This window comes from Spodoptera frugiperda, chromosome 7 (assembly GCF_023101765.2).
Source record: "Spodoptera frugiperda isolate SF20-4 chromosome 7, AGI-APGP_CSIRO_Sfru_2.0, whole genome shotgun sequence".
Lineage (NCBI taxonomy): Eukaryota > Metazoa > Arthropoda > Insecta > Lepidoptera > Noctuidae > Spodoptera > Spodoptera frugiperda.
The window spans coordinates 8,203,606-8,230,402 of NC_064218.1; the positions used below are offsets into that span (position 1 = coordinate 8,203,606).

A 26,797-nucleotide genomic window follows, 5' to 3' on the forward strand; every position below is an offset into this window, starting at 1 on the left:
GGATAGGATTTTAGAAATAAAAGACTTGAGTAAGCATTTTTACAGATCATACATATTTATTTATTTATTTCATAGTATAGATATCACACTGGCCCGCCCTTATAAAAATAAATGTGTAATACAATAACGACCCAGTCTGCTATGAGTCTGCTGGCGTGACCGCGCTGGTTCCACTCCCTTCCTAACCCATCCTCAAGTTAATAAATATTGGCATCAATTCGATACTAACCTACAACAATTTGGACACAATCACAAACGGCGCAGTCACCCCAGCTCTATTACTATTGAATTTCATCAATTATCCTTATAGAAGAAAATTCAGAGATAATTCTAAACCATTATACAGGTCGATATACACAAGATTTAATTAATATAGGTTCACATTACAAGAAATTCGCACATATTTGACACACAAAGCGAAGAATATTACTGATAAGAAGACTAAAAGTAGCTTTTTAAGATATTGGTCCGAGACACTGAAGCGAGATGTATCCGCATGTGATACGAAACTAGCACCAAGCCACCGTACGATAAACAAAGCAGCATCATTCGCAGTCCTGCCACTCGTGTGCACTACGACTTACAAAAGCTACCTACGGAGTGAGTGCGGCCCGGCCTGCGCCCGGTACTCTATGCCTTTGCAAAAACGTTCCAAAAGGGTAAAAGTTTATAAAAATTCAAGTCTGTCACAGGAGTCGGCGGTTGATGAACACACATTAGAGCGCGGGTCGACAGTTGATCAGTTCTCAAGTGTTGAGCAGTGGATGCAGTGGTGTTTTACTCCGGCGCACCGGACTACGTTTCAGCCTCAGAGAGTTACATTTTACATCCGCATGATATGTGTTTACAGATAAAAATATTTAAATAGTACTGGGTACATCTACCTACAACCATACTGTACATTTATATGGCCGTATATTGTTACAACCTTAACAAATAAGGGGTAGACAAATTTAATACAATATGCTAGTTATATCAAAAGAAATGCAGTGAATATTGGTATCAAAATATTAATCCTAATATACATCGTGTGAATGTGTATGTGGAGTAGATATGTGATTATTGTGAGGAGATATTATATAAAAGCTTCGTTAAATGAGATGAGACCGCGGTACAGTCGCCGGTCGTTATTACAGGAATATAAAAATATTACACTTATATCATAGGGTGACATCGATTATATTGATTCGTATGAAATTAGCCACAAAAATATTTCACAAATCGGGTTGATAAGCTCGCCCTATGTCGGGATCAGGAGTAGAAGACTCGCCGAGTGGAGAGCCTAGGCGGACGATCGTGTCTGTCACACAATGACCGGTGCGTTAAACAAATTCTGTGAAATGTTTTCTTAACTAGAAAATAATTTACAAAACGTTAAGTATAAAAATATAAAGTAATCGACTTTTAAGACCAAAGTAACAAAAATAATATGTCATGTAAAGGCAGCATAAAAATACCGCAAAACATCTAGCATACCTACCACAAAATATCACACGTAAGGTTTCTCATTCGTTCGTCGCCGCCGACAGACTGCGAGCAGTCGGTCGCGCGGCGGACTGTCGGACGAGGCGACCCGAGCGGGCGGGTGACGGGTGTGGGTCTCGTGGGCCAAATTTTAAACATTTACTAATAAAATATTAAAGCTTAACATACATAAAGATTAAGCATCTCTGCACCTTAGTTATACAATAGCCATTCAAAATAACTGCAGATTAAAATATCTCATCTTAAAAATAAAGTCTTAAACATTAAACTATAATAAAAAAAAGACTGTATGTTACCTGAGAAAATTCTTAACTTAGGCCAAATTATGAAATTAATTTATAAAAGAATAAAAATTGTTTAAAAAATAAATTCATTGTAGTTTCGCTGTCGCGTTTTCAACGATTAATTTCATAATAACTCTAACAAAACTAAGAGAATGTGATGATAGACGAATAATTAAAAACTAAAATTAGCTTGCGACATCGTTCGGTCGCTCGTTTGAATGATTACAGTGATGGAAAACATTTATAAATAGGTTGCGACCGAACGACGTCGGGTAATCAGACTTGTATATTGAATAAGGATAATAAAGGTGAGGCAACACATAAGGAAGCAGCGCCGGCGCCGGCAGAGCAAGCGGGGCGCCGGCGCCGTCCTCGGGACAGCTTCGACTCTAACATAATCAATTGGCGGTGGTTTATCTGGTTCAGTCCTCGGGGGAAGTAATTCAGCTCGATTCCTTTTCCTTCTCCTTTGACTCTGGAATTGCAGAAAAACATGAGTCAGTATATTTTTCCTTCTGAACAAAATAGCAACCTCTAAAGATAATAAGAAAGTAAAACTAAAAGTACTTTAAATTAATTGTTCTAAAAATATTATTCATATAATCCCAAAGTTACGGACTATGCTGAGCCATTAGGCTGTCCAGAGCAAAAAAAAAATATTTAAAAAAAATGACTTAACTATTTTAGGCTCTTCAGAGCAGACTAAAATAATTTTCATTCAAACTATTTAAGTACATCTTCTACTCTATTGTTCTAGCAACTGAATGATTTTACATAATGCAAAGCATGCTTATGTATTCTAGTATACGTGCCAGTTTCAAAACCATGATTATATACTTAAATATAGGTATTTCAATACAAGCAAGTCCTACAAACCACACACTATTTTTGTAAATAGATGCTACATAGTTTATGCAGATATAAACAATAAGTACATAATATTTTATATGTATTTAGTTAGTTTATGCTACTCCTAACTTATAAATAAAAATCAGACCCGACTTCTTATGACCAAGCTGGCTAAACGAATATTTTTTTTCAATTCAACAGCCCTTAGACAAAATTCTTTGTAGTTATAATATTATTTAGTGTATTTTTTTGCTACAGGTAGCGAAAATATCAGAAACCTAGTTTTTTGCGATTTGTGGTGATCTAATTTTTTTATGTTTTTATTGTAAATTCTCTCTAAAATAAATCTAAGATTTCGGATTGAAGACAAATAAATTACAGATGCCCGTTTTATAAAATAAATAGTTATGTCTTATATTCCAAAGTTACTGTGAAATTGTGAAAACAACTGACAAAGGCCTTGCATTGCCATCCGTTTTTTGTTCTCACCAGATGGGGCTGTTGCAAGCAGGTCCTACTTATCCAATCACTGTAACTGTAAAAAATTGACTGTCTAATGATCTGTTACTGTGATATTAACAAATAGGACTTCACGCTACATTGGGACCATCTGGCAAACACTTTAGCCTGGCTAGAGGTGGATTTAAACTAGAGAAAGCCCTAAGCAGGCACCTTGACATTTGTCTAGTGTGTCTTAGGGACAGTGCGGCTCTGGATCTGGTTGTAGAGAACTTAAATAAATTTTGGCAAAATCGTGAAACACTAAAATTATTCTGATGTGTAGTGTCTACTCTATTCTTTTTAAAGCTTGAAGTTAAGCAAATATTTTGATCTAAGAAATGTATAAAGGCATTTTTATTATTAGGTAAATGATAAATAAATAAATTTAAAAAATTAAAAAACCCGACTGCATAAAAAACACTTTAAATAAAAACTGAAAAGTAAAAACAAGTCTAAAAGTGTAGATAGCAATGCTATTACCACAAAATTAAATAATTTCATAATCAATACACAAAAAATAATAATCTTATGCGAAACATAATTGAGTGTAACAATCGGGACCCATATTGAATGATTTTAGTCTAGTTTATTTAATGGGTCCCGACTGTTACACTCAATTATGTTTCGCATAAGATTATTATTTTTTGTGTATTGATTATGAAATTATTTAATTTTGTGGTAATAGCATTGCTATCTACACTTTTAGACTTGTTTTTACTTTTCAGTTTTTATTTAAAGTGTTTTTTATGCAGTCGGGTTTTTTAATTTTTTAAATTTATTTATTTTTATTTAACACTTTTTAGTTAGTTATAATACGGCTATGTGTTTCTCAAGATTTGATCCGCGACACGAGAGAACTACTTCCAATACCAAGATAATAAAAAAATAACACACGTCGATCCATTTATTTTAGATTGATTGCGTAACACAAAGAGAGTAAAGGAATTAGAAAAAGAAAAAGGATTAAGGGCAGTAAAATTTACTATTTACAAATTTCGAAAACGGTCTAATTCTTTGAAAGAATTTTCGTCGTGTGGACTATTTAATTTTTTTTTTGGATCTTTTATTGTGAGGGGTTTTTGTCCGTAATAGTATTAATCCTTATCCTTTTAAATAGTCTATTAATTTTCTACATTAAATGAAGATAAAATTTGCTTTGTACACTGTGTCAAAATTTCTACTAGTTTTAGACAAAAAACGGTCTTTACAGTTGACGCGTCGCATGGGCTATAGGTAAACGACTATGTAGATAGATTCCTTATTTAACGTTCAGCAAAGCGAGGGCGGGTCTCTAGTCCTTTATTTATAAATAAATTCATTGTAAATAATTTAGTTAAGACGTACTTTTATTATCACTTTTCACTTTTAAGTTCAGACACCGCTAGTCAATCGCGTCGCGTAGTACCCATACGAGTATTTAGTTTGGATAATAAAGAACATAATTGCACATAGTATTTTTTTCTATATGTCAGTGATATACCATTTTGGAATCCTCATGATGAGCTCTTTAATTTGATACCCATATTGTAGCAAATAAAAAAATTTTTTTTTTTTCTATCTAGGGCGCCTCACGGCCGCCATATTGGTTTTTGTTTTACGTCACATATCTAAGAACACTTGGGTAATTAAGACGAATCCAACAATACCCTGATTGTCGAAATCCATCAAGCCGTTTCGAAGAAATGAGGTAATAAAGAATATTAGGCTCATACATACAAGATACGCGCGAAAAACATAACCCTTCCTTGGCAGTCGGGTAATAAATATTTATGTCTTATACATATGGGTGATTTTAGTGTAGCTACTATGGACTAACGATAAAAATGTTGCAAGCAAAATGCATTGGTACTAAACTAAGTCTAAAGGCTGTTAAAATAAATAATTACTTGAAGATGTTTCAAATATGTGGCTCCGAAAAAGCCAATATGTAGATAATATGCGTTTAGCCAATAAATGCGTGCGTCGTTAATTAAAATAAAAGCTATATAATAATAAAATAATAATAATGAGTGAACCGCACATCTGTGGCTTGCTTCAATTGGTTTCTGAGCATAGTACGAACCCTTCGATTAATCAAATGAATTACAGACGACTTATGTAATCAATAACTATTAGTTTAATATATTCGAAGGGTGCATAATGAGCGCAGAAGTCAAAATGAAGCGAGACAGATGGTTGTTGCACCCGCATGATGGATAAATACTCGTTACTTGTAGCAGCACCGTCGAACCGTCCGCGGACGCCACTCCCCGCGAGGAGTGACGTCACGGCGCTCCACGAGTGCGGCGGTGTAAGCGTGCCGCGTCTACGCATGCCTGGTCACAACAGTTCGAGACTGACCTTCGTCGCTGTTACCGTTAGTGAGCGGTTCTTCACCGTTCTTTTCACCATTCTTTTCACCGTTCTTTTCCCCGTTCTTCTCACCGTTCTCAGCTGGCTTCTTGTCCTCCTCCTTGGCGTCCTTGTCCTTTTTCTCCTCGGAGCTCTCTTTGGCTGGTTTCTTCTCCTTGCCGGACTTGCCCTTGGCTGGGGTGGCTGGCTTAGGCTTTGGCTCCAGTGATGGATCCAGTACTAGCTTGCCGATGTTTTTACGGTCGTGCATCTTCTGCATGGCTTCACCAACCTGGTCACAGAAGAGAGGGTTTAGAATAGATCTTTTTCAAAGGCGACCATTAAGATATAGGCACCATAATAGGTACCACCACCATAACACTTACATCCTCGAGCGCCCAGGTGGAGTCGACGAGCGGCTTGACCTTGCCCTCTCCCCAGAGCGCGAACACGCGCTCGACGGCGCGGCGCACGTACTCGGCGCGGCCGTGCTGGAACAGCAGGTGCCGCAGGTTCAGCCCCGCCAGGCTCTTGTTCTCGTCGAACAGCTTGATCGGGGACACCTTGTCCACTTGCCACCACTGGAACAAATGCAAATATTCGTTTAGTAATTTAATAATCAAACAAAAATTCCCATGTTGTTCCCAATGATTAAAAACTTGACATTGGTAGTTCTAGATGGGATTATAATATTTATGTGGATATTTCAGCTAACTACCAAAAAATTGTAATAACGTCTAAAAAATTTTAATGTTTCTTAGTTATTCAGTTGGGAAAACTTAGAAGAAAAAGCTAAACGAAGAACTTAAAGAGTCTAGAAAACTTTTAAATGAAGACACTAGCGCCACTGTTAAGTAAAGTAAAGGTCTATGGTTCGCAATACAGATAATTAATGATTGAATACTCACGGCACGCGCGGCGCTGAAGAAGCTCTTCGTCTCACCGGTCACGATGTTAGATGATCCTGCGATACAAACCATTGTTTACTAACACTTCACAAACATGCTCTGAATACTATATTACGTTCACTATTTAAATTATTAACTAATAGCAAATAGCAAGGGGCTTAATATCCATTTGTTTGAGCTTAAATAAGTACCTATGTCTTATTCAACATTTTCAGATTTTGATATTATTAAAATCAACGAATAAAATGAATGGATTTTCTTGCTTAATTGTTCGTCTCTATTCGAATCTACCTACATTTTGAAACGAGCATATAGCTTCACTGACAGACTATTATAGTTTTTTCTTTTTTTGTTGACATTTCAATAATACATATTTAAGGTTTAATTGGAATAAATGATTTGACTTTGACTTTCAATGTCGTTTCCATAGTTACTTAAAGCCAGAGCTAAGAAGCCATAAAAATACGACCTTTGAGTATACATACCGTACAAGATGTACCGTCCCATCGGCTTCAGAAGCTGGTAGCCGCGGTTGCACTCCTCGCCGCACAGGCAGTCCAGCACGATGTCCACGCCATCAGCAGACACCCTGGCAAGATTACATAACTGTTAGACACCGTTCGGTAAGAATAGAAGTAGGTACAGTGGAAGTATTCAATTATTTATTCAGTTTTTGCCGTCTAGTTGTGACCCAACTAAACAGACGACCCACCTTTTAAGAATATTTGTAGGTGCGGTAAGCATTTACCTAAACTATTGGATTTTTGTTATGTTAAAATTCTAATTATTATCCATTATCATCTCAGGATCACTTAAACAAAGAAATAGTACGTATGTACCCAGTAATCATAAATGCCATTGTTACACCACTTTACTATAAATCAATATTTTAGTAAGAGCATGTCTACGCGAAGTAGATAACCGACTATTTATTTACACTGAACTTGTGTGGCTCGCTTGTTTACGCTATAAAGTGCTCAACAGATATAAAAATATCTTTGTCTATTTACGAGAATTAAATGACGCGCTTGTTACGAAGCAGCTGCCCTAAGGAGCGGGTTATAAAGCGAACAATTAACGTGAGACCCAGCCAACTTAAGGAGACCCTTGCTGCAGTCATTATGTGCTCACTTTTGAACTGTTAATAAAAGCTCTAAGGGGGTGGGAGAGGTCTTTCTAAGCTGGCAGCGCACGGCTCACACGAGGAGGACTCGCGCTGAAATATGTAACTGTAATAGGCGCCAATTAACTAACCATGGGATTGGGAACAATACGTTGGCTTTGAGACGTCTCGCGTCGGGAACTACATCACTCAATGATTCAACTGTGCATTTTTATGTGGTGAACCAGATGCTTGTAACCCTTCGGAATCCGGAAGAGATTTATACGTAACACCGCCATAAAATGAACTGACAAACCGCTGTGTAACTAGTAAGAATTTATCGTGACAATAATAGGAAAACACGAGCATAAAAATCCTCGCATACCAAACATTTAATGGGCGTAACGTAAACAAAGGTATTATTAGGAAGACGAAGGGCCGCTGTACGAGATATTTTTAGCTGAGTGATATCACGATACCCTCCCATTTTTAGAATACTTCACGATTGCTAAACGAATTAATTTGTTCTTTGTGATTCATTTTATATCGGCTTGCAATTACTGAAATTTAATGAGACATTGTTTCGAGAAGTGAAGTTTATCAATAGATTTAACAAGATTACTTAAAAGTCGGTACGTGTATGGCCTGAGTAAGACTGATAGCTCATGAAGTAATAGATGGGGCGCTATCACATTCATTTTTTTTTTTACTTTGGCACGTGTTCAAAGAATAATGAAATTCATTCAAATATTGATGATCTCACCGAATTCTTGATACGAACTTCCAAATTCGCTAGTTTATCGAGTACCTACACGCGTAAAATTACGATCGAGTTGCGAAATTGGAACGCAAGGACGAATAAGTACAACAATAATGTACTCGTACTCATTAGTGTAATTTTTACCATTGTAATCGTAATTTTGAAAATGTTACTTTCATTAGGGTAGATGACTAATTTTTATTTTAATGTCCGTCTTGTAGATTATTTCAAATCATTAGACACGTATTTTTATTTTCTTTCGGAAATAAATACTTTCGAAGATATATTGATTTGAAATATCTCGCGTAACTTCACTTCTAACTTCTAGGTTCGTTTTATCTAAGTATTGTTATCTTATATGACAAAAAAATACGTGTCTAATATTTTTTCATTACCTAACTGACGGAATAGATGTTTAATTTTAATACCCCGACATCATCCCTTTTCTACGATTTTTTTCGAAAAAAGAAGATAACGAAAAAAATATAGTTTGCCTGTAAATTCTTCAAATAAAATATAACCATACATAGGTACTTAGTTATACATTTAACTATAACTCATCCATCTATCGGGTGATCAAAAAGGCTATTATATCCTTAGCTGGTATTATACCTAAGAATCTATTTACAGTAACGTGTGGCAAAAGGAGAGTGGGCGTAACGACCCTTGAAGGGTTCGGTACATTAGACCCGATAGAAGTAAATTGATATTAGTAATCTCATAATCCTAATGCGCAAGTGGGAGGGTCAAGCAGGATAGTGCTGTAAAATGAATTTGTTATAATATAGGCTATTGTATCCGATACGATTGAGGTAAGAACAGGTATAAGAAGATATGTAGATTTAGGTTATTTTCAGACTTCTTAGATAGGCCTATTTAGGCTTTATTTGTAAGGGATCTAGGAGGAAGAAGTGTGGGGTAAAATGCCTAATAAAGGAGTAATATACTACTTAGAAGGTTTAATCGACTCCTTCACTAAAGTATTGAAGCATCTGTATTACCTTTTTTATTTCAAAAACTGTTGGAAGGTTACATAAAATCGATTTACCTTTACAGGGTGTTTTAAGCGACTTAAAAAAATAAGGTTCTCATTTTCACATTTAACTATGTATGTATGTTTGTGCGCGATTATCTCGCGTTTAGCTGAACCGATTTTGATGCGGTTTTGAGCATAGCATTTTTCAGACTTAAAAGGTTTTGATTTTAGGTGACTTAAAAAATTGAGGTTTACACTTTAACACATGTGTTGAAGTCGGTTTTTTTAAACATAGTTTTGTCTAAGATTATTAAACTATCAGTTAGCACTTACTTCCTGACTTCGCTGGTGTAGTCGCTGCCGCGCTCCAGGAGATGGTCGATGTTGTTGTTGTTGGCCTTCAGAGCCTCATGCTTGGACTTGGAGCAGACGCCGAACACCGTCACGTTTTCCACCGTCTTCGCCAACTGAGCTACGGCTTGGCCCTATAAAATAACAGGACTTTTAGTTAGGTACGATTTAAATTTAAATCTATAACTTAAATATCATCGTTTTTCGAAATGTAGGTATAATTATTCTATGTGATATAGGTATTGATAGTACTTTGATGTTGAGTTATAAATAAGATGGCCTATTATTGCCTACCTATAAAACCTAATGTACAAATAATTATGCCTTAATCCATTACACATTTCAATGTTAATTCATTTATATTTCATACTTTGAAAAAGCACTCAGATAGAATGTCAGTAAAACAATATGTCCATTTAGCATCACATTATCATGAATAGTTAGCACGGTCGTAAGTTGTTTGCCTCTAAATTGGTCTCCCCTGTTAATAAATGTCAGCTAATTGGTATTGTCACCCCGCGCCCCGCCCAGCGAGCTAGCTTCCGAGTTACCGGTCACTGACACGCAAGGGTGGGCACGTCATGTCGGATCGTCGAAACAAAAATTCCAGAGCATATATGTACAAGTATTTAGAGCAACAATTAGACATCTCGTTAGTATGTTTGCTCAGTAATTATGAAGCATACGAGAGTGGAGCGTGCTGTGCGCAGTGTGCTCCCTATCTCCGCCCGCACCAGGGTCAATGCTACCGCGAGTATTTTCGATTTCATTTCGTTTCTGTCAACCTTTGAATAAACTTAATTTTAGCATTTTGCATTCATGAATTTTTGATCTGACTCAGTGCTCGATAAAAACAACTTGTTTTTTACGTAAACTTGACAAAAACAACTTGTACTTTCATTTTTCTGATGTAGCAGCTACTCTCCGTTGACGAAGAAATGATAAAATACAGTTAGTCATCACTGTTTTTTGCATTACATTTACTTTGTCATCCGATGCAGTAAAATCAGTTTTTAATCAACTGAGTGTTCGTGTTCGACGAATAAGGTTAACTACTTTATTTTAAATTTTATTGCTCATGTTATAGGGACCTTAATAAGTATTGTATGTAGCAATAACTTACCACGCCGCCACCCGCGGAGTGTACCAGCAGGCTCTTGCCGGGAGTCAGGTTAGCCATCTCGAAGAGGAGCAAGTAGGCTACCACGTAGTTGGTGGTCACGGCTACAGCATCCAAGGCTGTCATGCCTTCGGGCAGGGCGTACACATACTGTGCGGGCACGGAGACCAGCTCAGCCCAGGCCCTGTACTCCGGAAGAGCCACGACTTGGTCGCCAACCTGTTTACAAAAATATTCAAATTTAAAATGGGCCCAGAACAAATCCCTGAGGAACTCCACGTTATCAAATAATCCTTCAACAATTCTATTATCATTATATAGTCGTAACTTGAAATAATCAATTTACAAAACCCTATAAAAGAAGCCAATATGTCTACGGCCCCATAACACTAAATCTTAGACCATTAACAATATTTCACTTTCCGTAGAAACAATGAGACGTGTTTATGGGATCATTCATATACACGACTCAAGCTTTGATGTTGACTTTACGTAACGATGAGAAGATGTTCACTGATGATATAAAATACTCTCTATATTAATAGGGAAAGAAAATTTAAGAAGTCTACAAAATGGAAAATGGCAAAAAATATTTATAAGTTCGTTTTTAAATAGATAGTTTTCAATTATGGCCATTATAATCACTTCCCTTATCCATAGAAGATGGTAATTTTAAACACCGGGTTTACAATCATGGTTGTAGCAATATATCTAACAAATAACAAAATCTTAGTCCAACTGCAAAACGGAAATTGTATTACAGACATTGCAATTAAAACTAATTTAACTTAAATTAGAAATAGCGGCGGTTGCAATCCGTTGCGATATGTACCTACTACAACCACCCGTGACCAATTTACTTTGAAAGTAAACTTTTTCAATAAAGATTTCAAATAAATGTTATCTATGTATTTATTCTTAGAAAGGAAGAAATTGAACTATGTTCTACCGGCAGGGACATCGTCGCCTATCTGTGGTGAACGCGCATTAATTATTTTATTCATTACCCAATTAATATTCTCGAAGCGTGTGAAATTTCACATAGTAATGTTGAGGAATTGCACGAAGAAACGTATCGGAGAAATTAATTTAGATTAGGGCTGGTAAATGCTCGAGAATTTATCAAGATTAATTGGGTGAGAATGTGGTTCAATTAGGAGACCCATATTTTTTCTTTTTCCGCCAAGAAAGAAGTCTTTTTATATCACCGGCGACAGGCGTAATTAATTATTCCTACGAAATCGTATATCTATAGATACTTGTATAAGTTAATTACCTTGAAGTTGGTGACGCCTTCGCCGACCTGCTCGATCTCTCCGGCGCATTCGAAGCCGAGGATGAACGGTGTCTTGGGGGGCGAATCGATGGCTCCCTGTCGCACGATCAGGTCTTGGAAGTTGAGACCACTAGAACAAATAAACGAACGTCAGTACACATTAAAATTTATTAAAACTTGACTAACTTTTCAGGTGTTTTTCAGTAGTGTTGATGTGATTTTGGAGTTTTATCAATATCTAGCTGGCCGGCTATACTTCGTACCGCCTCAAACATTTTTTTCGTCGCCTTTTAATCAAACCTTCCCTAAACATCTGCAAATAATTGAAAACCAGAATTGCCAAATCGGTGCAGCAATTGATTTTTATTACATAGAAATAAAGATGTATCGCCTAAACACAATTTTTCTTCATTACGAAATAGAACAAATTGCAATCTCGCGGACATTTAGATTTTTACCTAAGTTGTTTACCAAAGTCTAAAAAGAGCTAGTTAACGTAGGCAACGGCATTACAAATCAAAATGTCTCAATCTTATTGAAACACGGGCAGGAGCAATCGACCGAAACCGTACAATTTGAATTTATTAATCTCCCTCAATTCTCAAGTAATCATTCAAGTTGATCGTGGTGAACGATATCAATAAACAAGTGCGTAGGAAGGTAGTTACTTAATTAAATGACTCGGGTCTGGAATGCGGCAGCCATTTGTTATTATGTTCTATAACACGCGTACAGAATAAAGAAGCCCGCATTTAAATTTTTAAACGTGTTGACGAATCAATCAATATGAATATGGCAGGCAGCAGGAGCCACCGAGGTTGCCTCACTATTGTTATACATAAAGGACTCAATAATTTGGGTTAATTTAAGTCACTGCTCGCTGTCAATGTCAAATTGGTCGTACAAACACTGCCACGGTGGCATTCAAAAGAAAAATGTCCGGGTTCATCATTGAAAGCTTCATTTTACGAGGCCTAACATCTGGACGAAAGATGAATGGTTAATGGAATGGGCTATAAAGATAGTTTGAGAACACAGAACCGCATTGTACGTCACCATTCTCGATGAAACGAACACTTTTCTAAGCATAATAATCGTAAAATTCGTAAAGATATTTGTATTTGTTTAAAAATAAGTCTATATACTTAGATTAGATTAAATATTCAAGATAGGTAAAACGCTCAATTTGAAAATAAAAAAAGATGTCAATTATAAATAATTTAACTAACAAACAAGAAAATAAAAACAATACGTGTCTAATATTTAAACGTAATCTACAAGACGGATATTAAAATAAAAATTAGTCATCTACCCTATTGTTTACTACAAAAGACTAACTAACTTAACTATTATAGAGTATCTAATCCAGTCATAATCAAAAAAGATATAGCTTTACACAACCAACTGACTAAAATAACAATACCTACGTTAATAAACTGGCAAAATAATCCGATACAAACACGTGTTTCAGTATTCCAAGCCGCCATACTGTTCCAGCCACTGCGGACGTCCTACCTACTCGTCCCTGATCGATATGTCTCGATGGTCTCTCCCTGAAGTACTAGCTACAGTCTATATACCTATGTGTACATAGTTACGGACACCGCCATTTTATTTAGGCACGTGTATACCATGTAGCTACAAGCATTTTAATGAATTGCCTAGGTTTATTGATTGGATAGACTACGTCTGTTCGGTTAGATGTGTTCGCGTTATTCTGATAGGTTCATTAGACGATGATCTGTTAGACTATTCTGTAACTTTTATTTTGAAAGATCGAAGTGAAATCTTTCGCGGTTCGTCATATCATTAGTTCTGAGAATAATCTCGGGCGAGAATGTGATCAACTCACTCCAAAAGATAGAATTGACAGTTACAGAATAGCCTAGCTGTTTCTAATCAGCTTACACGAGCTACTTCATTTCTTATAAGATGATTATGTATTAGTTTTAAAAACTAAACAGTAGTAGTTGAACAAGTCAAAGTTTAACGCACACTTTCAACAACTGTTTATTGTTAAACCATTGTATTCACAGTCGAAAGTAATAAACGTCTGCTGTGTTAAAACAACCGAATGCTTAATTTTCCAAAAGCCTATTGTGCTTACGACTAAACAAGGAAATGCCATTGGTTGGCTAATAGAACTCCAAAAATATCCATAGTGTACCAAATACAACAAACAATGAAAGCTGGAAAACTCCGAACTCGTATTACGGGCGGCGTTTACCTAGCAACAGCGTGATGTGGATACAAAGGTTCCACACGTACAGCATTGAACAAATGAACACAGTCTTAAATTAACTTATTGTTTTGAATCAATTTCGCTGATTACATCAAACTGGATTGTGTGCACCGTATACCTAACTGAACCCTAGGTAATTTAGTATTTAGTGCCTCCCCTGTCTGGGGCCCTCCAGTATTTCCATGAGTCATCGTCTACCCCATTCCCGGTATCGATGCATTGTGGTGAAAGCGGAAATTCGATATCATTTGTCATCGGCGCCGACGGGAAACTTAACTGGCCGTAAATCGCAAACTAAGCTCATTATATTCTTTACTCAGTATTTGTATAGTCAGATGATACATCACTTCCCAGACTTCCCGAAGTAGTGAATAAACTTATCTGGAGACAAGCTTAATACTCGTATCGCCGAAATAATTAGGCAATTTACAATGGAATCACAGTTCAACGACTAGTCGGAAGCGTAGGAACCCATTATGTAAATGTATGTAGCGATTTGAAGTTATGGGTTGAGTAGGCGCAAATATTGTAACTAGCGCCTACGATCACGATCCACGGTGCGAAAATGTATAAGTTACTGCCTTTCACACTGCCGCTGTAAATAAACCTATATTGTCCTGAAAGAGGAACGGCCTAGGCCTTTAGCTCGCATCAATCGCTGACTATGGCTTTTACAAAGTCAATATCCAAATGATTTATTCGCAACAAAATAAATAAACAAATTAATCATATCGGTGAATAATTTCTCTATAAATATGACGCCTTTGTTAAAATATCAAGTGATGATTCATTCGCGTCCTTTACATTCGTACGCAATGTAACTTGTTGTGGTTCACGCATGAAGAGTCGAAGAAAAATGTTATATGCCCCTACCATGACATATGATATTAATGCACTTGTATTGTGTAAGCCTCTAATTCGGGTAATTACTGCGACATGGGAGTCGAATGCGTCGCAAGTCGCCACGGTGTCGGCTGTCGCACCAGTCGCACGTCTGTCACCCGCATACGTTTTATTGGGTAAATTGGGAGCGGGCACTACGGTTTTATTATAGAAAAAGCTTTGTCCTACATTGGTCCTCCATAGGCGACGATCCTGGGACCCTTGGGTCGGAATGTTAATCTGAGATAATCTCCGACGAGTCTCGTATCGAATTTTACGCACGCTACCTGACGCTACGCTTATTCAACGAATATGTTGAATGGCTTCCTCCTACAACACGACATTCGCAGGTAGGAGACTAGTTTTTGTAGATGCGTGCATTATTTCTTAATAAATAACGCCAATTCTACGTTTACGACGATTAGGAATTCCCTCGCGTACCGTGTAACATTCGGGTGAACGACAGGCGTTTAAACTAACCAAGGTTTAATTTGTTACACACTATTAAAGCGCGTAGGTGCCGCATTAAGGGTGGTTGACACTTGAATAAATTATTGTGTTGAACATTGTTGCCAAGTGTAGTTGCCAGTTGCGTGCTTCAGACTCCTCATGTCAAGGCCCCGAGGTCGATAAAACCGACGACGTCGCACCGCCGAAAGGCCAGACTGCGAGTCATCAACCCTGCCCTCCTTCGATTATCTTAATTACGGAGCCATTTCCACAAATTTGAAGATAAAAGAGTTAAACAATGAATTTTAACTTAAAATGCTTTAGGTCTCGCATGGCATGACTCATGCGTACCTAACTAATTAGTGCTTACTTAAAATTTCAAACACGATTATTAAATCCATCCTAATATGTTTAGCTGACATAAGGAAACGGGTGGCTGTTAATGAAATATCATAATAAATTATGTAGCTGACAGCGACACCGGTGCGGTAACTCCTGCGGCAATTAATTGGATCACGTACAAGTTCAGGATTACTCAAAGGGTCTTCAGTATTCGCACGTACACAACCCCAGCAAAGTGCTAATGCGATTAATGCGTTGCGTTGCATACAATTTCTATTCACGCAATTCGAATAACTTCACGGTTTATTGAACACTAGCAGAATGATATGTCGAGAATAATTTTGAATATGTTATTATTTGCGTTGCAGTTCGCCCCCTCACGTGTTCACAATCATTTAGAATGGACATTAAAATGAACGAATGAACACCCTCGGTGCGGGGTAATTTTAAAATTGCATCGGGGTTGTGTGACGCGACCGACCGGCGGCGGCGGCGGCTTCAGGCGTCAGGTCGCCGTTCGGCGTCATTGCGACGCGCCTGTGGAAAATCTACATCGTACTAGGTATACAATGTACAGTATGTACTATGGCTCACCACCTAGGGAAAGTTTCGCCATAAGAAGTGCATGATCATTAAAATGTCTGGCAACCGTACCACGTCTAGACAGTTATTTTATCACTGAAGAGAGAAAGCACTCATCGATTTGGTCCTGAGTTGCGGATGCTTCAATAAACTGCAATGTGGGTAGACGTTGAGGCGGGACGCAGTTAATAAAATACTTGTTCCAATCTGCAACGTTTCGTGGCGCGTTCACTTCGGTGGAGGAACTTGCACAAGTCGGATGTCGGGCGTCACGTTCCACTACACTTCGGCGAAATTCGCGCCGCGCGCACTTAACTTACATCAACGAAATTGCCTTTCTGAACTTTGCACTTTCATTTTCATCGTGCGACAGTGAAAATAGCTGAACCGTATCGATCACTTGCACTGTATTCTTTTGCTATTTGCTTTGTTATTTCTCTTTTAACATTCATTTTTAAACATTCTAAATTCAACTTTCGTCTCAAATAAAACATTATTTTGTTTGAAATTAGATCACGTCTCTAAACCAAAACTTCAATGGTTTGTTAATTACTCAAAAACCGTAAATACTACGGCCTAGGTAAAGATCTATATGAGTAACACTGTAACTTCCTTCCTGTACAATTTCCGTAAAACTTGTCTACTAGAAAAACCGCAATTTTCAGGAATACCGGGGCTAAATGCTTGGTTATTCGACAGTACAATAGCTGCAATGTAATAACAAAGTAAGTTCCTGTGATGTCTAGCGTGTTATCAAAACATCAAAGGACATAAAACCACGTACAGTCGATTCGTCAGCGTCTAGCATTTCCTACGAAAAGTTGGGAGCGCGAACATCATTGTAATTCAGCGTATGTACTCGCGTATAAGTTAGAACTCTCCTTCCGTCCGCGCTCATGTTTCATGTACGGAACGTGTTCCACGATAGTGGAAGTGACTGTTATCGCTTCACAACGGCTCCGTCAACCTCAGGTGTCTTTCACGAAGACGTTTATTGCCCGTACGCATTCTATTGTACTGCAGTGCCGCATGTTTGCCAGTGAAAAGTATGACGTCCATTGCTTGTCTGTTATGTTTACCATGGACTAATACGTTCAACAATATATTTCTCAGATATTGAAGACATAACTATGGTTTCGAAAAATGATAAATCCAAACATACCATCGTTATGTAAATAGTTAATCCGGATTAAGGTTTTCGGAAATATGATCGTTACTATTTTAATGTGAAGCATTGTCCTTAAACATGACACCATAAAAATTAAATCCGGAGACCGGGATCGCGATCGCGACCCTTAAGGCTCATTCCACAACCACACCAAACGTTGAATTAGAAAAACTCCAAAAAAAGGGACCCTTCATGAGAATCGGTGCGCCTAAACGCTTCATTGTGTGACGTCTCCCATTACAAATATTAACTCATACTTTACTACAAACCAATGTGTTAATTAGGGGATATTGTGTGGATGTTTGAGCGCCAGCGGTGACTCACAACCTCCCAGCCCGTACAAAGACTACGGCTCGTGAATATGAATAGCTCATACTATTAGTTTATCATACATGTGCCTCTAGTACGAATGCACCGGCTGGAATTTCCTTATTCGCGTACTTTCTGATTCATTTGTATTCCACGCCGACATGAATCGACGGCGAGTTGTCGAGTTAGTACACATTAAGTATTATGTTATGAGCTTATAAAATAGACGCCGGAAGTTCAGATGACTGGACCGATGGATCTCGACGCATGAACCTACGCCCCGATACTGCTGACGCATCTATGTGGTCGTGGACTCATTACATGATAATTAAACAATTGTTATAGTCATTTATTACGTAGGTACTAAGGCATTATTTATTCAGTAACCCGTTTATGGTGTTGATATGTGGTCTATGAAATACCGACACGCGAATGAGTTATAATAGTGATATTATTAAAGTTGTTTTCTTAGTATAATTTTCCCGTTGAATCAGAGACATTGTTGTTGTTAATAAATCAAAGAAATAACATATTCATCTACAGATTCTATTGGAATTTCGTAGGAGTTTAGTTAGGCTTTAGGTAGGGACAAGGCACATGCTTGGGCGTGGACCGTGATTAACTGCGATCAAATGATAGAAGAGAAACCTAATAATAACACTCTTCTAGTTACAGAACCTCTTACACATTAAATACCTTTAAAATAAACTTCTAGATAGATCTAACCATAATAAACGAGGGTAAGTTATTTATTCCACAATGTCTAAATACCTCGCGTGACGTAAAACACGACCATATTTAATTAAAGCCTGTGTTTAGCGTTTGTTTTATACGTAGACACAAATATTAACATGCAAGTGGACATAAAACATGCACTTTAACAAAGGAAATAAAATAACAATAAATTGTTAGAACTGGAACACACTTCAAGCATTGTGTGGATACTATGGATGATACAATAAGTAAAAATCTCGGGTTTAGTATTAGGGTCACTGCGATTTGGAGGGACATCGCCGAAAAAAAAAAAACTAACAAGAGAAGCGTGGCAAAGCGTATTAGTGCTGCTACGGGCTTGAGGCTCCGAAGCAATATTTGCGGTTAGAATCCATGTGTTTGACCTAAGGCCAACAAATGTGGAATTACGACAAATACAGCCAACAGACTAGCTGCAAAACTTATTAGGGGGCTTATCAAAGGCTCGGAAGGAATAATTGAGGTGGTTCAAAAAAGCGTTAATATCCGGCTAGCGGGCCATGACGCTGACCAGAATGAATACACCATGACACGCGTGACGAAGCTATCGACTTCCGATCAGACGCCATGGCGAGAATGCAAGCAGCCGCGTGTGACACCCGCGTCACCATTACAGCCGTAATTAACTGATGGTGATAATACGACACTGATAGATGCACCCTAAATCGAAACTAAATTACATTCCAGATTAATGTTTGCTTTTCACATTAATTTGCATATAATAAACATTCGTAATTTACAGGTTTACTCAAGCAAAGAACAATATTTTAAGTTTGTTGTGTTTGTTTAACATGAATCTTAACAGAATGTTCGAAGAACCCATTCCTGCAGGAGATTGGAACACATTGAAATAACCGCAACATGTGGTGCGTGGTAGCAAATTACTTCGCGTAGGACCATATTCAATAACAGTAAAAGTAACACGACACAAATAGTTACTGGACACGAATGCCGGGACTTTAGTGAAATAAACACTCATTAAATTATTTGATAACAGCAACCGCAGTTCAGTTGTCAATAAATAAAAATAATTAATAAGGAAAAATTACTTTTGCAAAAATTGATATGGCGTATGGGTATGGCGTACTAAGCTGATTGTAATGTGCAAGTAGTTGCAACCTCATTAGTCACCGTGTATGCTAATGGTGAACCATGTGAAGCATGTTTCGGTCCGTCCGTCAGTCATTCGCTTTAATTGTCGACTCAGGAAGTGAACTTGCATTCCGCAGATGGCTGAACGTTTAACTTTAGGGTGACTAAATAATTTCAATTGAGTCGTCATTAAGCCGGTCTCTCCGGTCTCGGTGGCATCCATTTCATAAATTGTTGCCCACACTACATTAAGCGCACGCATTAGTTACGAACTGCCGTGCTCTATAAAACAGACAAGAATTCGATTCAGAACTTCAATTATCGCTTTCAAAATGCGTGTTACACAATTACTGATAATAGCTCTCTCGATTTGATATTTCCCGCTACCTTCGCACCAACAGAAACCTTTTGATATGTAATTTTCATTGGAGCTACAGAAAAGCTACGTGAGCGAAAGTAGGCTTTCGCTCCGTTGTGCAGCTTATTACTGCTTATTTATTTATACAGCCTCGCATTATCGCGATATTCGATGAGAGTTTATCAACTAGCAGTATTATCGCCGGTGTCCGTTCTACAACTTATCTATATTGATCTTGTTTGCTTTCCACGTTTTTTGTAATATCGGCAAACAACAACTAATAACTTTCCTTAAAGATTTATCATTCACAAAACTATCTGGTTGAATTCTTGTTAGAGAACATCGTGCGATAAGAAAATAAACAAGGATAAGTTCAAGTTCAAATAGCAGACATTTTTCGGATGTGACTAAAATAAAAACTTGTTCAGCGCTCTCAGTAAAAATTCATAAGTACGAGTATTGCGAACCGATCCTAAAGTTAAGCCCAAAAAACTGACATTGAAATAAAAATAAACGTAACAAGTAAAGCCAAACAAACCGAACCTCCCAGCACATTACAGCCACCGTAAAACTTTTAACAAAGCTATAATATCCGAAATCAATGTAACAGACCCTCATATGGAACATATGTATGCGGGTCGGCAAAAAGTCATCTACACAGCGTGACGCGTCGGGCGTACGGTAATAAACGGAATATCATATAGTGGCTGAGCCGAAAGTCGGCAGGCAAAAAGGTGTCGGAACGAAACATATTAGGGCGTGCGTCGATTCTGTGCGAGAGGGTGCCCTTACTGCTACCTAACTAAATATAGATCCGCAACGACTTCGCTACAGGAATTTGTACTCTAAACACGTCTGCGATGTACCCACGGCTCACTGGCTTTGAGCAGATTACTGTGGAGCTGCCGCTAACTCTACCTCCGGTTACTGTCTATTGTTTTTCGGGTAGATATCGTAACAAGATATTTGATTCACTCAACTAATGATGTGCCATTATATTTCACTGTCGATAGTGTTTCGTTGCGGTTTTCAAGTAAAGCTTTATTGGGATTTCGGATAGGGTGACTCGAGCGACTAATCCACGTATCAAATGTTACTTATGTACGAGGCGTTTGTTTATTGTTAATTAAAAACGACAAGTGCAAGTCAGCGTTGTAATAAATAACTTTAAAATCCACACGAGAACAAAGGTTGAAAGATGAATTATAAGGCGTCAGAGATAACAGTACCCGTCAAATAAGTCAAAATAAGAACACTAGTACCGCTAGTCGCAGTAAGAAAAAATACCAACACATGCTTTTATTCATTTATCGAAGAGCATGGTTAATGGGAGCTATAAAAAAAACAAGCACTGGCGTCGAAAGACGTAGGGCCTGCGGAGATTGGACGGGCGGCATGGCGCGCGGGTAGGGGACGCGCCGTATTGATCCGGCGCGCGGCCTGTGCCCCCGGCCCCGAGCCCCGAGCCTCGCCAGACATTACAGAAGCACTCGCAACCCTCATCCCCGCGCCCTCCACCCACCCCTAGCCTGACGCACACCGCCTAGCCGCCTAGCCGACACCCGGGTACAACGCAACCACACCCCTTTTCATGCAGAATCGAGTCACGGGATTTTCCAATTCAATTTTGCTGAGCAATCGAGAACATAAGTAACGGTCGTTGAGACCATAATGGATAGAAAATATGATAAATAACAAGACTGATGCGAACAGATTGGCTCCAACGACAACATTACGGATAAAACCATAAGAGCAGAAACTTTCTCGCCACAAGATTGATTACATATTCAAGATTCAATAAAGCATTCACGAAAGCTCTGGCTTCCAGAGGAGCATACCGAATGTTCTGGAGTTGTGTATCTTGTCAAGAGTGTTTTATTTGTCAAAAAAGATGAAAGTATGCGACGTGTTTACTACCATATACAGTAGCCTCTTGATTCGATTATGGGCACAATAAGCGAAGGAGCATTTTCGTAAGTTCGTTGACTCCGCGAACAATGTGCCCGCGGGTAGCGGTTGGGCCGGCGCGATCCCGCCTGCCGCATCTGCTGGCCGACGATGGATTTTATAGAGACAGCACATGTTACAGCTTCCGACAACTTACAGTTTTCGACTAATATGAATACGATTGCCTTACATGTCAGCATTCTAGACAAGGACATTATTTATTGTATTCTGATCTCTCTCACGTTGCGTTAACTTACCTACGTTTAACTAAAGATAGCAGTATGCGGTCGTAATATTAATACAGTGTTTATCCTTATTTGTAGTGACGTTTACGTTAAATGGGGATAAAACAAATAAATCAGTTCCTGCGTTCAGGAGAAATGCCAACAATGGCGAGAATGTGAAGGTCAAAATTGTTTGTCAAATCAAGTGCCCTGATTGAAGGGATCACCGACCACATGACAGATAACGTTGTTGACTCCGCAGTATTTATGTTGTTAGGTGAGTCAGGCGTGATAGCCCAACTTGGTCTGACTCATCTGTACACTAAGTTGGCTGCAAGTATACGGGAATAAGGTCGTGACGCATCGCCAGTACTCATACACACTAATTATTCAGCAAATGAAATAATGTTAAAACAACAAACTATTGAAGAATTAGTTCGCCGCGAAGCTCCGGCGCACACGTGTAACCAGTGAAGCACTGTCTCTCATCGTGTTTGATTGATGGACGGAGCGTATCCCACAGGTCACGCCAACGATAACATGTTATTATAAAAATACGAATATAATAATAGACGCTGTTTGTTATTATACCACCACCACATTACTATAATTTGTGTGTCAGTTCAATCTTTCACTGATCATAGCTTAAATAGCTGTGGAAAAATTAAGGCAATCAATGGTCGTTTAATCGAAATTAATAAATTATGAGGGCATTGAATCGAAGGGAAAATATCAATTGAATGAAAAAGCTGCAATTTACAATGAATAACAACTTAATAAAAGAACACAATATACCCACATTATCAAATTGAATTCAATGGGCGCATAATAACAATTAATTGTTCTTTTATATTACTTAGTTAAAAGTACTAAAAATAGCTTTGCAGTTTATTTAATATAAGAGAGTTGTTAAAGCTGAAGGCAGGGGGTATCAAATGATCCACACAAACAAGCCATAGTCCAGTGCGGTACAGAATCGTAAGCGAATCCACCCACTCGGTCTGGCAGTCAGGTACCACAGCAAGTTATTTGAATCGAGTTAGCTCAAGAACATAACTTTCTAGTGACTCATAGGAAGAGAGCTATCTCGTGCAGACGCTCTCAATAAGGAAGAGGGTAATAAACAAATTCATCTCTCCCATCTTATGCGGCTTCGGAGCCCATTAAAATGCACAATACTGCACTTTATACCATAGAGCCCGGCCCCTGTACTCGAGGGGCAGATGTTATTTTTAGGCCTTAAATTGATACGCCAACAAAGGAAAGGATGTGAGCAATTAACACTGCACTTTCGATACCAACTCAGTACGATCTTGTACTGATAAGTGCACAGTGAAATCCTTGATATTTATGATATCCCTGACCCCAAAATAAACGCTTCATCGAAATGATGTAGGCCAGACGCCCCGAACACATGGACGAAACAAAAAACAAAAGTCCACCCATCACACTTCCCATCATCTCCACGTACAATTAAGCTCTCTCCATATAAAAGAAAGCCACTTATCCGAGGGCGTGAGTACCACCATTGTTCTTGGAAGACATCTCTTACTGACACTGGTTTGACCTAATTGAAAATAATGACGCGTTATTCATTGGAGCCCTTCAAGTTGAAGTTACCAAACATCACAAGAGAGGCGGCACTCCAAAGCGATCCTGCAGGTCACGCACGTCTATATCGTAATAAGATGGATTCTGTTCTATCAATTGTGACTCATCATCAACTTGTTTTTAATACACCTCTATTTTCCGTTACTGGTATCATCAGGACAATTTTAATGAAAACCATTCAAAGTTCTTGTGGCTTCGGAACTTCCTAGTACCTATTTAAGCAAATATTGTAGTACTACATATTTACTAATTTACCGAGAACTAACAACAAGTGTTCATTAATAAGTTTGTTTAAATATTTATTATCACTTTGCTTTGTTGAAACGGGATGTTTCTTTGGAGTTTTATTTATGGCAGCCCTACTTGATGGCTGCGTGACAGGTATGGGTTTGAACTACTTATGTAATTTAACGACTCCTTAATTGCGGTTCAACACACTCTAACATAGGTACCTCATAATGGTACCACTTTTTTAATGTTTGGAATTCAACGTATCGCTATCGTCAAGATCATAAATGAAATTGAGTGTCTGCGTATGAATCTTGGGCATTCTTTTAGGATATCAATCCGTACATTTTGTATTGATTTGAATTCAATATTGTTGAATTAAGTATGCCTTGTTAACCATGTTCAACAATAAAGATATAATCGCAATATTGCGCAAAGGCGTCTCTCCCGATCAATTCATCCAGGAGAACCTTGTAATTTCTTTCATAATCTCTGTTAGTCTACGTTTTATTTTATATTTCATTCTTTTCTGTATGTCTAGATTATAAGCCTGCCCATTAAAAAAAAGAATCAAACTTAACCGTTACTGTGCTATGCACATTCCTGGCCAGTTTCTTGTGACCCATTTATTTGCAAGTTCTCACAAAGGAATACCTTAGCCAACGGACAGATACAGACCACTAAACTTGGATTGTTCGCTCGCCATGTAGGCGGAACTCACACGTTTTTGCGGCTCAAACCTAGAGAGCAAACTTGTACTGATACCGGTCCGGGACTCAACCAGTCAGTTAATATTTTTGCGGCAGATGGCGTCGGCTATGTCGCGGTCATTTACATAGTAAGTCGACGATAAGCGTGCTATATTTAGCACGCGCGGGGATGCGCCCTGGCCGGCTCTGCATCGCACCTCGCACTGCACCTACACACATCGCCTTCATTCCTCCCTTGCCTCTTGTACGCCTCCGTCTGCTGCACACTAAAGTTTCTCGCAACAATTATTTCTCACGGATCCCAATCATTTTTAAACTAGACCAAATATTTTTGCAAATCATGTCCAAAAGCATTTAAAAGGCTCAAAACTTTCTGAGTTTATTTATATTTTCTCTCGATTTGAACCCAATAGTCTACTTAGAATTCAGTTTCTTTATTGACTCTTGATAAAATTCCTGATAACATTCAGCAACAAAAAAGAAGAGAAAAAAACTGCCTTATCAAATATCCTAAACCGTTGTGCGCCTGACCTTATCCTTAAGTCGTTTTTCATAAAAAAAAGCATGACCATTGATCATTGTTAACGTCTGTGGTATTGTAACGAAACAAATACTTCACAGTTAAGTGTGTTATGTTAGGCCTCTTACGAAGCAGTTAACGTTAACGAGAAAAGTGGCAGATAACTCATGTGTCGCGGTTGCAAGTAGCACGTTGACGCGACTCGTCCGTTGCATTATCTGAAGCAGTGGAGCGATAAAAACGAACAAAGAACAATGTCAGTAGGCGCTCAACTCCCTTTCGCACGAACTCGGCTCGCTCGGGCTTCGTATGACAAAATAACATTAATTTGTTACAACCGTCCACAACGCAGCGTCCACGCAGCGACGCGCTCCAGTGCCCACATGCATGCAGTTATTCCAATGATTGAAAATAAATTTCCATAGCTTATTGAATAAATAATCTGGCGAAATCGAATGAAATAACTCGGCTAAGTAAACATTTTGTACATCAACTGAGAGAGAGGCTAACACAAGCACATAATATTATAGGTGGTAGTCACATTGACGGCGGACGGCCGACGAAGTGTAAATCCGCTGTTAGGGCGCGTCCCGCGGTCGGTAGTGGGTGCCAGTGTGCGTGCAGAAATTTCAATCGGTCGGGTGCATGAGCAGTGCATCTCAACGGAGGCAGATGTTAATGAGGCAACCGAGAGTCCGAGACTCGGCGAGCGAACGGGACCCGTCCGCGCAGACACCGGCTAAGTGGGTACACACTACACTGCGAACACCGGTCTAGCCAAAAAAATATTATCTAAATAAAGATAAACTAATAGTGTAAAAAACAGCACGTTCCTCAAACACGGGTGATAATAAGGGTAGTTAACACTCTTATTGGAAAAGATAAATCAATATCAAAAAAACATCCGACGAAGAAATATTCAAATCCAACGTCTTTTACCCTTTCAAAGGCACTTCAAATAACCATTTTAAAGTAGGTATTTAGTTGTTTAATTAAATTGAAATTTATTTCAAATTGGAAATTAAAGAGATAAAATGTACTCACCATGCCTTCACACGAATGAGGACCTCGCCTTCTCCAACGGTAGGTTCAGGCTTCTTCAGAATCTTGACAGTCTTCAATCCGCCAAAGCCGGTGAGGACGACAGCGCGCATCTCTTTGGGAGGAGGAGTCTCCTTTTCTTTTTCTTCAGTCGCCTTTTCTGGGGTCTCTTCGGGTGGGGTCTCAGTAGTTCCATTTTCAGTGGGAGTCTTTTCAGGCGCAGCTGCCGCGGGGGTTTCTGTGCTCTCTGTCATGGTTTTGGCGAGGTGTTTTAACTAGGTGGTGCGATCGGAGCGGTGCGGCTAGCGGACGCGATGGGAATGAGCCCGGGCGAGTGATACGGAGGCCGGCCGGCAAGTTTACGCGTCGCGAAACGAATGATTCGAGAGAAGGGA

At 38.6% G+C, this 26,797-nt stretch overlaps 1 protein-coding gene across 4 annotated transcripts; it reads right to left on the reverse strand.

Moving 5' to 3' along the window:
* Nucleotides 1–30: 30 nt before the first annotated feature.
* On the reverse strand, nt 31–26,797 carry LOC118265748 (synaptic vesicle membrane protein VAT-1 homolog-like). Of its 4 annotated transcripts, none has more exons than XM_050694835.1 (9): nt 26,406–26,797; nt 11,944–12,073; nt 10,671–10,886; nt 9,530–9,681; nt 6,844–6,947; nt 6,359–6,414; nt 5,837–6,031; nt 5,496–5,742; nt 31–2,244 (listed from the first exon to the last, which is right to left on the reverse strand). In XM_050694835.1, the coding sequence occupies exons 1-9, from the start codon at nt 26,654–26,656 to the stop codon at nt 2,213–2,215; spliced, it is 1,383 nt and encodes a 460-aa protein (XP_050550792.1). In that variant the 5' UTR covers nt 26,657–26,797; the 3' UTR covers nt 31–2,212. The 4 variants fall into 4 exon arrangements, with proteins under 4 accessions (XP_050550792.1, XP_050550791.1, XP_050550793.1 ...); XM_050694834.1 differs by having other exon boundaries at nt 5,475–5,742; XM_050694836.1 differs by having other exon boundaries at nt 5,544–5,742; nt 26,406–26,796.

Excerpts from the sequence above, each read along its gene's own strand:
- LOC118265748 (XM_035578861.2), bottom strand. The coding sequence starts at position 26,656 with ATGACAGAGAGCACAGAAACCCCCGCGGCAGCTGCGCCTGAAAAGACT. Across the intron at positions 12,074-26,405 it reads CTCATTCGTGTGAAGGCATG|TGGTCTCAACTTCCAAGACC; the intron begins GTGAGTACATTT and ends TATTTGTTCTAG. Across the intron at positions 6,032-6,358 it reads TCTTCAGCGCCGCGCGTGCC|TGGTGGCAAGTGGACAAGGT; the intron begins GTGAGTATTCAA and ends CATTTGTTCCAG.